This window comes from Copadichromis virginalis, linkage group LG9, assembly GCF_057382275.1.
Source record: "Copadichromis virginalis isolate Kocher_CV1m ecotype Utaka linkage group LG9, C_Virginalis_male_GT1.1, whole genome shotgun sequence".
In the NCBI taxonomy this organism is placed as follows: domain Eukaryota; kingdom Metazoa; phylum Chordata; class Actinopteri; order Cichliformes; family Cichlidae; genus Copadichromis; species Copadichromis virginalis.
The window spans coordinates 31,661,935-31,678,563 of record NC_140626.1 but is presented as its reverse complement, the minus strand read 5'-3'; the positions used below and the strand labels follow the sequence as shown (position 1 = coordinate 31,678,563).

At 41.5% G+C, this 16,629-nt stretch overlaps 1 protein-coding gene across 1 annotated transcript; it reads right to left on the bottom strand.

Moving 5' to 3' along the window:
- Window positions 1–118: 118 nt before the first annotated feature.
- Window positions 119–16,629, bottom strand: LOC146702228 (uncharacterized). The gene is made up of 5 exons (XM_085469031.1): window positions 16,547–16,629; window positions 9,613–9,987; window positions 8,409–8,472; window positions 2,013–2,262; window positions 119–1,911 (listed from the first exon to the last, which is right to left on the bottom strand). The coding sequence occupies exons 1-5, from the start codon at window positions 16,627–16,629 to the stop codon at window positions 1,871–1,873; spliced, it is 813 nt and encodes a 270-aa protein (XP_085325157.1). The 3' UTR covers window positions 119–1,870.

Below are 16,629 nucleotides of genomic sequence, written 5' to 3'. Positions count from 1 at the left end.
GGCTGTTTGACTGAAGCATCTTGATGGGAATCGCCTAAAATCCTAAAATAAGCAGTCTCAAGGACCAGAGACGAACACAGCTTTAGCACAGTGGTATGTGTATTTTTTCCTTCATGCATGACCTTTTTCCTCATCTCTCACTAAATATTATTAGTGCAACACTTTTCTTCCTGCATACACTCTTATACAAACACAATAAGAACCAAAGGGCCCAGATTATGGAAAAGGTTCAAGAAAAGATCACCTATAGAAATTAATTTTCAGACTTTTAAACCAAACCACAGATTCAGCCGATTTGAAGGTTTAGGAGCTACAACCAGATGGGCTGATCTAATGTATGCAAAAGAACTTCTCTAAACGCATTAACAAGTGTCAGCTAAGAACAGGAAACTGAAGCAGTTCACACGGCTCACCAAAATCAGACAACAGAAAATGAAAACAAACAACTAGTCTTGATTTCTGCTGCGACATTCACACGGTAGGGTCAGAACACGACGGCACAGATCCTCCTGCCTCGTATGTTCGAGCCGCAGGTTTAATGATGCGGGGGATATTTTCTTGGCACACTTTGAGCTTCTTAGTATCAGCTGAGGATCATTTGACAACCACAGCCTACCTGAGTATTGTTACTGCCCGTCTCCATCTCTTTATGAACACAGCACCTTCCAGCAGAATAACAGGACATGTCACAAACCTCAAAGCATCTCAAACTGTTTTTTGAGCATGAAAGTGAGCTCGCTGCACCCTCCTCAGTCACCAGATCTCAATCCAATAGAGCACCTTTGAGATGTGGTGGAGGGAGATCCACCTCATGGATGTGACGCTGTGATGTCAACATGGACCGAAATCTCAGAGGAATGTCTTCAGCAACTTGTTGAATAAAACTATTCTGACAGTAAAAATGTATATTTATATTGACGTCACTAATATAGAAATACTAAACACATTCTGAATTACTAAAGAAAACAAGGAAGAAGGAAGTCACTTTGTGAATGTCCAGGCTTTCCAGCACGTTGCGCTGGAGCCACAGTGACGCATCATATTTTGGAGTGATTTCAGTTTTAGAGATTCAGGACTTCTCTCACAAGTGTGCAGTGTGAGACATTTTATTTCATTTTGCTGCCACGGACAGTTTCTTTTTGTCTTTAATTAGTAGACGTATGCACAAAATAAATCTAAACCACGTCGGCGAGCTCTGTACCTCACGGGAAAAATAAAGAGTAAACCTCACAGAACAACATTAACCTTAAAGCATTTAGATGGAAAATAAACCGCTAGAGTTTGTTCATCGTGCTTTTCATAAGGATGAGTTTCTTCCTGCCCACTTTCTGCTCCTCATTTCATAAACCAGGTGACAGCATCGCACCAAATACATAATTTTGTTGCAATAAAAAATATACATAAATCTATATTTACATATGCGTTTGATAATAAAAACAACAAAACCTAAAAGTTTATCACTTGGGTGGATCCACGAGCGGCCTGGCTCCTTCGGCCCAGGAACCAGTGGAATAACTTAAAACAGCTGTTTCGTCTCAGGTTTGTGACAGTATTGCAGTTAGATCATGACCAGATGACGTCAGTGGAGGAAAAAGGACGGTGGAGTTACTGCAGTTCATCCTGATGGGAGCACTGAGGCTGCATTTCTTCAAATCCAGTGCATCTCCTGGAATCCTGATCCGAGAGCATTGTGAATAGTTCAGCTGCAGTAAAAGCTTTGATACCCTTGTAGCACACATGGCGATGATGATGATGTATGTAGGTACAGTGTGTATACGTCCACATGTCATCATCCTGAATAAGATCCAGCCTGTGAGCTTCTTGTCACTGATTTCCCCCAAACATCTCATTTGGTGTTTGATGGCCGACGTTAATCAGGAAGGACTTCGACGTACTCAGACTCAGGAGCATCTGAATAAACAGAGCGAAGGTCAAACACACAAACCAAAGAAGATGCTGCGAGACAGAAATAGGACAGAAAAGAACAGAAACGGAGAAAATGTAAGGCGTACTCTCGTAATCATGTTCTTCCTCGGGTACGGTGTCAGGCTGCCTCCATGGCTCACGTTCAGTCCTGCGCGGCCTTTGTTCAGGTGACTTTGAAGGCTGTGCTTGCAGCTCTCTCTGTGGCTGGATCAGCAAGGCCGTCTTCCTTTTGACTGAGTGGCGCAGATGCATGGCCAGACCCTGGTTCTTCCTCTTGTAGTGACGAATCAGATCGTCAATAGTCTTAAAAAATGTCTCATCCAAACCCCCCGCTGTCTGATGAAACAAGAACAGCATAAAGTAAATATAACAAAGGTCCATCATCCTCCAAAAATCAGCCGAGTAATCACAGTTACAAGATGAGCTGTTTAAAAATAAAGTGTAAAATATCATCGTTTTATTTAAGCAGCTAGTGCTCTCACATGGTGAGATGACCCTCGAACATTTGTCCAAAAAAACCTTGTTTCTTTGGCTTTTATTTTGAATTTCGGGTTGAGGTTGCGACACTTGGAGTGGGTGTGAAGCAGTTTTTAACAAGGCTTATCTGTTTTTCACGCCTGAAGATTTCCTGTGGCTATCTCCTTTATTTATGAGGCACTACTTTGTGTTTCGAAGGCTTGTAACTTTGAAAACATTTAAAACATTTGTACTATTAAAGCAAATTATTGTCTTTTTTTTCTTTTCTTTTTTTGCTTGAAAAACATTCAGAACATCAGAAAAAGTGCCAATTTCACCACGTTTTGCTTGAGCACACCAAATATTCAGTTGATAAAGATAAACTGAATATCAGTTTATGGGCCGGGTGGGGTCTACACCAGCTGTGACAGGGCCAGAGGTGGGGTACACTCTGCAGCCAGTGTATTCAACTTATTTCCTTGAAACATCGTTTAAAGAATTTCAAGACTATAAAAACGTTCACTCAACAAATTGTCAGAAGCAGAATGATGGTGCGATAAACGTTGTTGAACTTTATGCGTGTCATGTTCCCAGCACCGCTTCAGTTTAACAGTTTTCTTATTATAATTGTTGTTGTGGCCAAAGCTGACACATACTGAAAGTTATGGTTGGATGATCAGATGATAGACATCACAAGTAGGTTTTGCTGCATCAGGAACTCCTTTAAGGCTTTCAGCACCTAACAGGTAGGAGCTGTTCTGGGAGCACGAGGGAAACCCACACAACTGTGGTTGTTCACTGTTGTGCAACACATGTGAACAAAATAGGGGGAAAAAGTCAGTGTCACTTTTCCACAGCAAACTATGACATCATCAAATGTTTTGCTTTTAAAGAGCGTGAAAAGAGTTCAATGAGAGAACAACGCTCAGTCTTTGGCTACAGTCTTCATGTAGGCCCCTCGCTTTTCATATGACTGTCATTTGTGACTTTTAAAGGGGGTTTCCACTGCACTTCTGAATATTTACTACTTCGTTTGGAACCAACTGAATTTGAAGTTGGACTTTCCCAAACCTCAAGTGTTTATTTGTTTGTTTTTTTATGAGGTTTTCGTCAAAACTTGAAAATACAGTCGATGTAAAAATGAAGGAAATCCTCTTTTAGTACTACGGTTTTATAAGAATAACAAATAATGAATCTAGTTCTTATCTGTTCTTAAAGTTATATAACCTCAGAAGAAGTCCTGTATGATGACTTGTGACATATTGTTACGGCGTGGTGTAATATTGGCAAAGACTAAAACAAAATGCAGAAGTTGTGTTTTTTAAAACTCAGTGCATGCCTTCATCCAGTAGCTTGTTGAACCACCTTTACCAGCAATACTTTGCAATAGTTTTCTGTGTGACTGAGTGCATGAGTCTCTCACATGCTGGTGGAGGAATTTTAGCCCGCTCGTCTTTAGAGTTGCTTCAGTTCTGTGAGGTTTGTGGTTATTCGTTTATGCGCAGCTCTCTTAATAAGTTCCTCCCACAGCATCTCAGTCGGGTTGCGGTGTGAACTTTGACTGGTCCTTTGCAGCCTGTTTATTCATTTCTTTTTCAGGTCGCTCTTTTGTACATTTGCTGCTGTGCTTGGGATCATTGTCCTGCTGTATGACCCATTTTCAGACCGATGGCCTCATATTTGACCATAGAATACTTTGGTACACAGAGGTGTTCATGGACACTCAGTGACTGTAAGGTGGCTACAAAACAAGCTGAAACAAGCTGAAACAAGCCATATTCCTTCTGTCTTCTTCTAATTGTACTTTCATGAACTTTAATATTTAAAAGGTTACCTGAGCACACACACCTGCAAACATCTCCTTTCATAGAAAACAAATTAATCAAGTGCATTTGTAGATTTACTGATTTTGAGACCAGACTATCTCAAGTCCTGCTAAGACTGTTGAATGAAAAGTCAGCTGGTAACAATAAATTTTTGTCAGTTCCATTCGCAGACATGGCTGTCTCGTAAATTATGCAAATGCACTGAAGCACAAGATTCATTCTAATGGAGAAGTTACATTATTTCAAAAAGACCATAAAAAGGCCAACAACAACAACAACAACAACAACTGTTTTCCTTTACTTATTAGCAAAGGAAGTATTGTAGAATAGTGAAATAGATCAATAAATATATCTTTAAATATTTAAATCACCCCCTAATAATAGATAATCGTAGGGGGAAAAGTGAAACCTCCAGAAGCCACATCCTGAGACTGAGCCCACGGGCTTACTTTTAAAGTAGAACAGCTCACGCACGCCGGCAGCAGTTGAATAAATCTGTGGCTTTTATGCTTTTATACACTTATTTTTTTGCGTGTTGTGGAAAAAACTGACTCTGATAAAATGATGCCCTTCAGTGTGGGGTCTAACGAACGTCAGAGGAGTTTCCTGTGGGGAGACTTCACGACAACTGACTTTCCATGATCGAGGTGAAATGTTCATGTACAGTCAGCTGTTTAGCGTTCGTTTTCCATTTTTAAAGGCATGGGAAAGACTCTGAGATAAACAGAAAACGAGCTGAACTTCAACAACGATTAACAGACAGATGGAAACATTTAAAGGAAACATTGGTGACGTTTAAAGCTCCAAACTGATTTTGTGCAGACGCGGTGATGAGACCAAAGTATTTTCCTCTTTTGAATGGAACTCAAAACACAGTGAAAACATGTACAAAATGTAAACATATATAGCATATTAAACTATTTTAACTGGTTTTGCCATTAACTTTGTGTTTTCCTTTTCTCAGCAAACAACTTTTTTTTGAAATCCTGTAAAATAAAGTGCACAGTGAAGGACTGATTTGAGTCTCATTCACTCAGTTGCACTTTTTATCTGTGACTGATTCCTTTGTTTGACTTCACTCATGCTGGTCACACACTGGCCCAGAAGCTTTCACCACAATACTTTGACATACAGACTGGAGGTGCCGGGGACTGAACCACTGACCTTCCTGGTGGGAGCCGCCCGCTCTGAGCCCCAGCCGGCTCCTCAGGGATTACTAATAGCTCCTCTGTTTTTTTAACATGACGTATTTTCTTTCTCGCTATAGTTTGTGGTGAGATGTTTGATAAGCAAAACACAATCTGTTTAACACTTTGTTAGCAGCTGGCTAGCAGCATTGCGCTGTTTACCACTATCGTCTCGCCCTGTGTTTGTGGTGGACGCTGGTACAGGTTTCAGCCGCCTGGCAATTTGATGAAATGCTGAGAAATGAATTCATGGACTTTTTAATGATGTTTTTCAGTTTGAGGAGTAAAACTAGAAGATCATTTCACATAGATTTAAACATTTTTAAATGTAATAATTATATATACCTCTTTGATAAGAAATAAGATTCAAATTGTAGGAATGTTTGGCTGATGCAGCTCCACAGTTTTAACCGGTATGCACGAGGTAAGAAACACGTGTTGCCATCGTCGTTTTATCTATGAAGAGTAAAACATACTTTAACTGGATTTAGAACAGATTCTGCTAAAATACAGACAGAATTTTCTCCCTTATTTTTTTGGTGAAATAAATTTTGGAGTCCATCAGCCTCTATTTTTTTTATCTTTCTTTCTTTCTCGCACTTTTAATATCTGTCTTTTTCATATTATTTTGTTTTTGTGGCGTCGTGAGTTTGTTCCTCTGATATGTCGCGTGTGTTTTTGGGTTTCTGTCCGTGAACCAAATACAAATTATTTGAAGACAACATCTTGATAACATCTTATCACTTTCTCAACATCTTGAGAAAATGATAAGAACATTTTTTTCCGAAATAGAATGACGGCTAACTGAGCAAATAATTATTTGATTATTTGATTATTTTGATATTTCTGATTAATCAGAACGCTTCTGATCATGAAAATAATTTCTGCTGGCTCTGGGAGGAGCTTGGACTTGTCCTGCTCGTAGTATGTTGGATTGAATAGAAATATGAAAGCTTAGGTGCAGGATAGCACTTTGAGCTCTTTATAATGGTTGTAAATTTGCTTCTTTGCGTCCTCTGGTGTTGATGGCAAACTGTCCTGCTGGGGTGAGTTGTTGGGTTGTTTACCAGCTGTGGTTTTATCTGTTTAAAACTGAAACCTGCTGAAATACTCAAATTTAAAAAAAATCAGTAAAATATATGAAACTTGTGTGGTTGTGTTTTGTTGGTACTGACGTTGTCTGTAATTTTGTGTAACTGTGCGATTGTTCTTTATGTAAACTTCGTACAGTTCTGCCTCCCTTCACTCGTCTTTTGAGTGCAACTCATTTACCAAGAAACAGACAAAACAAAGGATAAAGATGGCTCACAGCGACAGAATAATGTTAACCTTGACAGTCACATCTTCACAGCTCTACCATTTAAAACATCTACGCTCTCAGAACTACTCGGCTTGCTCGGAGAGGGTCATTTCGTTTAGGGGTTTTCTCTGTTCACCTGACACTACAAAGGACCCTGCTCTGGGATTATTCGAGGAACTGTGGTTAATTTTTCTGAGGACGCTTTAACGTCTGAGTTTCAACAAACGCTTACTGGAGAAAAAATACGAGTTTCTTATTAAAATTGTTCCCCAAAGATGTGCCACCGAACATCAGTTTTATGTTCTGCTTCAGTTTTTAATAATTTGTTTCATGTTAGTTATTTGAAATACAATCTAAATGAATTTATATTATATTACATCCACGCTCCATATTTGGAAGTCAGAGCGTGGAAGAGGAGAGCTTTCTCAGATGTTCTCAGACATAAGATAAGGTCTCAGTAGCTCCGACTAATGACCAGGAGCTTGTGCCTGTAACTGGCTTTACTAGAAACAGCAAAGATCGACAGGAAAGCAGAGGGGAAGACATGCAGCACTTAAACCCGGGTTGGCCACTTGCTCATCCGACTGTGCTAAGCCGGCGCCGAGACCTGTTTTTGAGTTTTGCTAATTTTATGATAGCAAACAGCTTGACTGACATGTCATTATTGTTTATTTTAGTCTAAAATATTACATATTCAAAAAGAAATATTTTCTATGTACTATAGATCACATATGCAAATATGTTTAAATATACATACACTACATGGACTAATCCTCAATTAATTTTTGAATTGAGGTTTGAATTGAGGCTCTCAAAGCCACAGGCATGTAAAAATCGCAATCCTTAAGGAAATCAAGCACCTAGCCAATCAGTCGGTCTTTAGAAACGCCACTGAATTCGAGTGTGGTGCTATAATAGGATGAGACTGTTGCAACAATTCAGTCGGTGACATTTCTTCCTTTCCACAGTTAGCTTTAGCTGGTGTTATTGCGAGGCCGAAGCATTTGGAAACCACAGAAACCCAAACACGAAGTAAAGCATCATGTGGAGTTCCAGCACAGGCTCGCTGAGTGCTGCATCACGCAGAAGAGTCACCAGCGCTTTGCTGTCTCAATAACTACAGAGCTGCAAACCTCATCTGGCATCAACATCGGCACACAAACTGCAGCAGGCAGCTTCGTGGCACAGGTGTCAACTTTGTTGGGGCCTGTGTTCACAGGTGCACACCTTTGAGGACAATGATAACAGGGCATCGCTATTGCTCATTTGGTTGAGCTAGTGACTCATATGACCTACTGCAGGTGCCGCACAAGCAGGTGCCTGGGTTTGAGCCTGCCCCAGACCATTTCCTGCACATCATCACTCTCTCCCTGCCTTCCTGTCGACTCTTTGTGCTTTCCTATCAAAAAAGGCTAAAATGCATAAAACAATAATGAGGATGAGGCGTCCAAATAAACTTTACACCACACAAAGTGATTCCTTAAAGAACGCTTGGCAGGAGGCGGCCCCTCGAAGAACATTTTTGAATAGAAAAGACTCTTCTGCTTCTAAGAGTAAATATTTTACCGCTTGATTTAAAATCCTGCAGCGTGAAAGAGCATTTAGAGTCTCAGTTTACTGCAAACACAGAACAAGGAATAATTCTGAATTCAAGGACCTGGCTGCAGCTGCAAATGTTTCTGCATGTGGTCATTTGTGTGTGTGTTCTTTTACCAGGAGGGTGTAGTATCCATTGTGTGACTGCAGCAGTCTGTAGGTGTACACCACCTTCTGTTTACTGAAAGAAAAGGAGATTTATGCTGCTGTTAGAGGACCACAGAAGAAGTAAGGTTAAGGAAAAAACTGTTTATTTAGACGTGTGTAAAAAACCTTTTATGCAACAAAATTCTGACTTTGTTTGTTCACACAAAATAAAAGAGGAAGAAGAACACATGGTCACATGACTCAATTTTCTCATAGTTTGAATCTTCTTATCAGTAATAAGCAGCTTCCTTAACAACTACACAAACAGAAAACGTTGGCAGTGCACAAAAAAAGTTATGCAAATTTTAATGTACTTTTTACTTGTATGTAAACACTACGTGCAGGTCATGGAAAAAAGATGCAGAAGCAGCAACGAGCTAGAGTGGAACCTTACTTGACCACAGCTGATATTGTGGTATTTGTGTAGGTGTACACTTCCTAGAGTAATAATACCCACGCAAAAACGTTCTTATCGTGATTTTTATTATAGAGTATAATCTGCTTAGATCAACGGAACATCTTTTGCCTCTAATATAATTCATAGAATTGCTAAATGCTCCCTGCTGTCAACACAGCAGAGGTTAGGAAAAACCTGCATGCACACTGCTGCATCAGCAAAAAGATCTGGTTACGTTTTTCCATTATTGCTTTTATTCAACGGCCTTTCTTAACAAAGCTCATTAAAACTAAATTACCTGGTTTATTATATTAAAATACTCTCTTCCCCCTTTGACGCTCGCTACAGAGGACTTTAGGTCACTATATTCACCTCATTCCTCACTGCCCAAACGCTTCACATCCTTATGAGGTTTTCAGAGACTGAAGGAGAGCGAGGTTTGAATTTGATTTGAGGGAGCACTTTTATTTGTTTAGTCCTCCCAAACCAAAGTCACATTAGAGTCCTCTTTTCCTCATCGCGCTCATCTCACAATTAAAGCGATTTAACTTAAAAAGTCTCCTATCGATCATGAATCTGCAGACAGAACCACCAGGAGGATGGTTACAAGGTTAGCCTACCTGACAACCTGCTATGAATGATACCATATTCTATATTAGGCTTCATATTCCAATGATACCATAGAGTGTCTTTACCTATGAAGCTGTTAAAAGAAAGAAGTTTTGATAAAGATAAGTCTGGTGTATGGAGCCTGACTCCGTGGTGCAGAGTACTTACTAGACACAAAGACACATGGCTCCCTGGATGGTCTCGCTGTCTCGGATCAGGTAAGCTCCATCCTTGTTCTTCTTTCCCAGCAAATCCTCACACTCCTTCTTAGTCATGGCGCCATGGTAGCACGCAGGCAGAGCTGCTGCCATGGTGAAGAGAAGCCAGCAGACAACCGACTGACATGAACAAGCCAAAACACCTCTCAGCAACTTCTGCTTTCTCAAAACAGGCTCATTTCCAAGAACTGTCTGAGAACTCACTGTCTGAGTTCCCTCGGAGAGCGAGCAGGGGCCATAAAAGAGCTCAGTCCAGGTTCCCGGTGGGAAACGACGGGATGAAGGAGGTGAGCAGAGAGAGGTCGGTGCGCAGCGCTTGGAGGCACTGAGCAGAATGAGAAGAGAGAAGAAAGCCGCTCACACTAAAGCAGTTTCACAGGAAGTGTGTAACGTGTGTGCGAACACGAGCGAGAGAGAAAGTAACATCAGTGATATAACCAGCACACATGTGCAGGTATGTGCAGGATAGAACTGACTAATGTTTTTAGTTAAAGCAGAAGAATCAGAGAGAGGTGAGAACAGGAAGTCAAAGAAAGATTTTGCTGATCGGTAAGCAGACAATGTGTAAAGTCTGGTTACAAGCTTAGAAGAATGAATTACAAACTCATTTATATTATACTTTACATTCTAACGGTGTCTTAGAGCGCCATTACTGTAAAACTATTAAAACAAACATTTTTGATAAAGGCAGGTCTGCCTCAGGATTCAGAGCAGAATCTGTCTAAGACATTTTACTGTCAAAACGGATTTGCAGGCTTTCTGGTTTTTATTTATTTTATTTTTTAACCGACTCTCGTCAGTTATCACAAATATTTAATTGCCCTCGTAGCTTAACAGTCACAGATCGGGGGGTCACGGACCAACCTGCAGGCCTGTGTGGCTGAGAGCTCATTGTTACAAAGTCATGTGGTAGATCAGGTCAGCACAGAGCAAGTATCTTTTTGTTTGTTCAATTTATCAGAATCAGAATACTTTATTAATCCCGAAGGAAATTACAGAATTATAGTTTCATCCATCCTGCTGCTTCTCCGTCTTCTGCAGGTGGAGGCCAGAGTAGCGGCGGGGTGGTGGTAGAGGCAGTCGGTAAGGTGCTGACCCTACTGTCGGTCGTCACCTTCCCCATTTCAGCCTGGATGTGTGTAAAGGTAAGAGAAGGGAAACCGCTCAGACTCAGGCTCTCGTTTCTGTAAATGAACTGTACTGAGAGGAAATCATGAGTCATCAGAGAGCAGAGCTAAAATATTAGCTGATAGAAAATATGAAGTTCATTCATTGTGCAATAAATGTCGTTGTTTTGGGTGGGAGAGTTGGGGTTTGCATATTAAGTTCTAGAAACACTGAGTAAAAAAAGTGAATAAAAAAAGATTTTTATTGCAGCTTTTGGGCGTTTTTTTATACAAACTTTGGGGGGAAACTATTTCTAGTCTTAAAAATTAAATGTTATTGTATTTCTCTAAGATAAAACTTAAAAACAAACAGGTATAAAAGCTTTTAAGTTCAAAGCCATATTTAGTCTGCTTAAAATACTAGATGGTCGCAGTGTCAGAGAGCAGCAAACCAACATGGGGGTTGCTGGCTTGAGCTTCTGTTTGTGTAGATGCTGCTAAACCGTCTCTGAGAGAAACCAGCAGAATAAAGCGCTAACCTTTTAACACACACACTTAACCCAGTCTGTACGAGGAAGCGGTGTGATGGTTTCTACAGGCAGAAGAGCCGCACACTTCTTCTCTGTGAGAGCAGCACAGCAAGAGGCCAGCTTTCCAAAACCTGAGCAAAAAACTGCAGTTTTGTTGTGTGTGTTAAAACGCTTGTCATAAATGCAATACTGTGCAAAAGTCATGAGCCACTTCACTTTCAGTAAAATTCATTGAAACGCGCAAACATGTGACAAACAAAACAAAACTTTGTACAATTCTAATGAGCTTGAAAGTCAATATATGGTATGAGCACACTCATTCTTTAACACAGCCTGAACTCTCTGAGGCAGCTTTCTGGTCATTTCTTTAAGAAGTCTTCAGGAATAGTTCTCCAGATATGCGGATACGCTTTTACTGCATTGGAAGTGTGTTTGGGATCATTGCAATGCTGAAGTGGACTTCCCTGTGTCCATAATTCCATCACTTCTGACTAGATAACAAACTCCGCTGCTTTGAAATGCAGCCTTAAATCATGACAGAGCAGAAGAGCACACAGGAGCTCTGCCAGAGAGGACGTTACAGAGGAGGTTAAAGAAGTCTAAGAGAGCAATATAGTTTGCATAGGCAACAGTATGGGTCTTATTTGTGTAGGAGGATGGAACCGCGATTGGGTCTGTGGGCGGTTGGTGGCAAACCAAGACTTAGTGAGAGCAGCAGGCAGAGAGTAGGCCGCTGCTGATCAGGTGACAGGATCTTTTGACTAGTTACTGAAATCACGTGATGAAGTGGACAAGCTTGGTTTTGAGTTTCCAAGAGCGCTGCTGCAGGTAACTCGGAGAGATGAGGAGAGATGGCGTTACTACAAACAGGAGATTGCAAACAACAGTCACCACAGGTGGCCCAATGCTCACCATAACGCCAACAATGATCTGGCAAAGAACTGCTGTAACCTCCATCTGTGTTGAAACCAGGGCAGAAGAAAGGAACTGTGGGGAAGTTACTCCAAGAGGAGCAAGCCAGGAGTGTGGAGAATTATTGCTCAAGAGCACTTTAAAAAGTCTGGCTCCTTCTAAGCAAAACATAAAGACATCGGGGGAGATTTAAATGTAATGCTGTTACAGATAAAAAAAAGAAAGATAAAAATAATTATCAGAATATAAACTCTCTCCAAAGCATTGACTACATATGGAGGTTATTTTCATGCTGCTCATTCAACCTTGTTCTTTCATAAAATTACACGAGCATTATAAAGAACATCATAAAAGAAGAACACACTATATCCAGCAGCAGGCTCTCTGCAGCCCTGCAGACCACATGAGTAAGCATCAGTTACATTTAATATATTCACCAGAGTTTAAAGTTGGTGTGTTTCCTCCACCCTCTGTGCAGAGTTTATGCACGTCAGCACGGTGAGCGGTGGCAGACTGAAGGCGGGCTGTAGGCCCACCTCATCCAATGTTAGAAACTGTCCTCCTGTTTTCTCTGCTGCTTTTTCCACTAGTGCAACACAAGCAGTAATTCTTCTTTCTTTACTTTTAGTTGGCTTTCTAATCACTAATGATTACTCAGGAGAGAGAGTCTGCTCCGAACTTCTCAAATGTGAGGATTTCTTTTGGTTTTCTGTCGTTGTTAATTCAATAACTTTGAGATGAGAAACCAAAAGTTCTTTAATTCTGGAAACCAACTAAAATCAGATGCAAAGCAAATAAATAAATGAAACTGTTTAGTTAACTGACATTAAAATTAAAATAATCTCGTTTGGGCTCCTTCTTTTGCCTCGATGAACATAATTTGTTTTGTCATGTTTCTAGTATGTGTTTAGTGTTTTTAGCTGCTGAATCCCAATCTTCTGGATAAATAGAGTAAATTATCTGTAATTTAGAAGCCAGTCCTGCTTCATCAGGTGACTTTCACAGATGTGAAATGGAAACTTTCAGTCATCACTGCACAAAAACACTGAATGCACCCTCAGCTCTGTAGGATTCATCTTTGAATGTGTGAGTGTTTTGTGTTATGTTGATGAGCAGGTTGTGGTTGCTGTCGCCTTCAGACTGGGCCGGGCTGTTGAAGGACGAGCCAAAGGACCCGGTACCAGACGTTACTCTCTCTCTTCTGACCTGTAGCAACAAGACTTCAGCTTCTGTTTCATCGTTATGGGTGTAAATGTGTAGCGTTGGCTATGACGGAGTGGAAGGAAAAGCACGCTTTACTCTGAAATTACAGCTGAGATTCAGAACTATTAGAATAAATACAGGATCACGCATCAAACAGAGTAACGTTAAAGTGGTTCTGTCATGATTGATGCTGAAGTAATGATTAAAAATACCTTATTACACACATTATTATGTTAGGTATAAAGTGCAAATACTCGTACTACACGAGACTTTAAATATCACCACTAAGTTAACTTAAACTATTTTTATTTGTACTGCACGCTGCCTCAGTGTTTTTCTTTTGGTCTTTTCAAGTTTTCACATTTGTGTGTTACCATGCAAAGAAGCACAACTAATAAAAATGGGGTCTTCTCGCCTTTCTGACGCTCTGCAGGTCTGGTCTGGTTCATCCCCTGGTTGGACGCCATCCAGACAGTAGACCTGCGCACCATGTTCTTTAATATCTGGCCACAAGAGGTCAGCAGCATCCTGTGATCACTGAAAGCTGGCACGCACTGACCGTTATTCCCATATAAGGATCACATCTGTGTCCACCTGGCCTGCTCAGAATCAGCTGCTTTTCTTTCACAATAACAGTCTGAAGTTATTTGTTTCTGCACACTGATGTTTCCTCACCTCTCCCTGCCTTCTGCTGTCACCAGGTCTTGACTGTGGATGCAGTGCTGTTGTGTTTTTCTCCCTTCATGTGGGTGATGCATGTTGTAAACGGCCCCCAGGCCATGTTCTTGTTGGCCCAGACGGTTCCTGGTGCAGCTTTCACATTAATCCAGACTTGGGACCGGATGGATCTTCTGATACATCGATGCTGGGTTTGTATTTCCTCCTGGTTTGTTGCACTTTGCACCTCATATCATCACAAAGGTGTGCAGCTGAGTTTGGGGTGATTTCAGGAAGAGTTCACCTGCGAGTGCCATCTTTATTTTTCTTAAGTTTTCTGCTGTCAGGTATGAGAAACATATGTTTTGTAAATACAACCTGCTGTGCCTGATTTGTCCTGCAGATGGCGCTGTGCCTCGAATTCAAATCGTGGGGAGTTCAGATGGAGCGGGTGGAGTTCAAAGCCCTGACACCCCCTGTTGATCTGCAGCGCTGCATGGCTTCAGAAGCCGTATCACAAACACATGGAGACATCTATCCTTATATACATATACAGCCTCACTGAGGCTAATTTAACAGAAATACACAAAGTATACAGACATGAAGTTCAGATACACACCTGTGTGACGAATTAAAGGAAAAGCTATTATCACCTTCAGTGTACCCTGAACCTTAAAGTTGAAAAAAAAAGAAGTTAAAATTTGTTCTTTATATTAACTGGTTTGTTTTAATGTTTTTAAAGTAAAACAAAACCATTTTAATGATTTTTTTTTTCTTCTACATTTTCTTTTATGTTCACATTTTTGTGCGTATTTTTAAAAAAAAAAATCCCGTCTCGCCCCTGCAGGGTTGTCTTTATCCTTCAAGCTCCGGTCCTCTATCAGAGGCCTGGGAGCTCGAGGGTCCTGTACAGTATCTTAGCTGTTCCCAGGACTGCGCTCTTCTGGACAGAGATCTCAGATGTTGTTCCCGGGATCTGCTGGAGCCACTCGCCGAGCTTGGGGGTCACTGCATCGAGCGCTCCAATTACCTCTGGGTCACCCTCCAATTCTTCTCCAGCTCTTCTCTGAGCCCTTGGTACTTTTCCAGCTTCTCGTGTTCCTTCTTGCTGATGTTGCTGTCATTCAGTATCACTACATCGATCACTGCGGCCGTCTTCTTCTGTTTGTCTACCACCACTATGTCCGGTTGGTTAGCCACCACCATTTTGTCCGTCTGTATCTGGAAGTCCCACAGGATCTTAGCTCGGTCATTCTCCACCACCCTTGGGGGCATCTCCCATTTTGACCTCGGGACTTCCAGGTTATACTCGGCACAGATGTTCCTGTACACTATGCCGGCCACTTGGTTATGGCGTTCCATGTATGCCTTGCCTGCTAGCATCTTGCACCCTGCTGTTATGTGCTGGATTGTCTCTGGGGCATCTTTACACAGCCTGCACCTGGGGTCTTGCCTGGTGTGATAGACCCCAGCCTCTATGGATCTTGTACTCAGAGCTTGTTCTTGTGCTGCCATGATTAGTGCCTCTGTGCTGTCTTTCAGTCCAGCTTTGTCCAGCCACTGGTAGGATTTCTGGATATCAGCCACCTCCACTGTTGGTGGTACATACCGTGCAGGGGCCTGTCCTTCCATAATGGCGCCTCCTCTTTCTTGGGTTTCTGTTGCCTGAGGACACTGAGCACGTGGTTAGTTGGGGCCATCCTTCTGATGTACTCGTGGATGTTCATTGTCTCATCCTGGACTGTGGTGCTGACACTCACCAGTCCCCGGCCCCCTTCCTTCCTCTTAGCGTACAGCCTCAGGGTGCTGGACTTGGGGTGAAACCCTCCATGCATGGTCAGGAGCTTTCTTGTCTTTATGTCAGTGGCTTCTATCTCCTCCTTTGGCCAGCCTATTACCCCAGCAGGGTACCTGATCACGGGCATGGCGTAGGTGTTGATAGCCCGGATGTTCTTGTTCTTACCATTCAGCTGACTCCTCAGGACTTGCCTGACTCTCTGCAGGTACTTGGCGGTTGCAGCTTTGCAAGTAGCTTCTTCCGATGTGCCTGTGGGATTCCCAGGTACTTGTAGCCGTCCTCAATGTCTGTAGAGCTGCATCCACATCATCTAGCAGATCCTCAGAGGATATTTCACTTGTAACCAGCTACAGAGGGTCCAGGTTTCAAGCTTTGCCGTGATCCTATCTTTCAGGTCAGTTCCTCTTGCACTCAATGATCCTTCTTCATTCTTCTTCGTTACAAGCATGTTTTATTTAGTTTTACTTTATTATTTAGATTTTTTATTTATTGGTGTTATAAAATCTTACATATATCAGGTTTAATAGTTTTACTGTTTCCATTTAAAATGACATTCACCTTTTCAGGCTCTTTGAAGCACACATGTAAATTTTTTTGGTTTTATTGTGATCTGCAATTTAAACAAGTTGTACTAATAAAGTTACAATAATATGTCCTGTGATCTTAACATGTCTGTACCTGCCCGTTTTTTCTGTTTGAGGTGATTGCAGCCAATGGGGAAGTGTCAGTATCCCACGCTTTGGTGAAGGCGGCGTCGACAT

What these genes read in the sequence shown, in the direction of transcription:
- LOC146702228 (XM_085469031.1), bottom strand. Translation starts at nt 16,629, where the DNA reads ATGTCGACGCCGCCTTCACCAAAGCGTGGGATACTGACACTTCCCCAT. An exon ending in GCCATGTGTCTTTGTGTCTA is followed by an intron (nt 8,473 to 9,612) that starts GTAAGTACTCTG and finishes CTTTTCTTTCAG; the next exon opens with TAAACAGAAGGTGGTGTACA. An exon ending in ATGGATACTACACCCTCCTG is followed by an intron (nt 2,263 to 8,408) that starts GTAAAAGAACAC and finishes TTGTTTCATCAG; the next exon opens with ACAGCGGGGGGTTTGGATGA.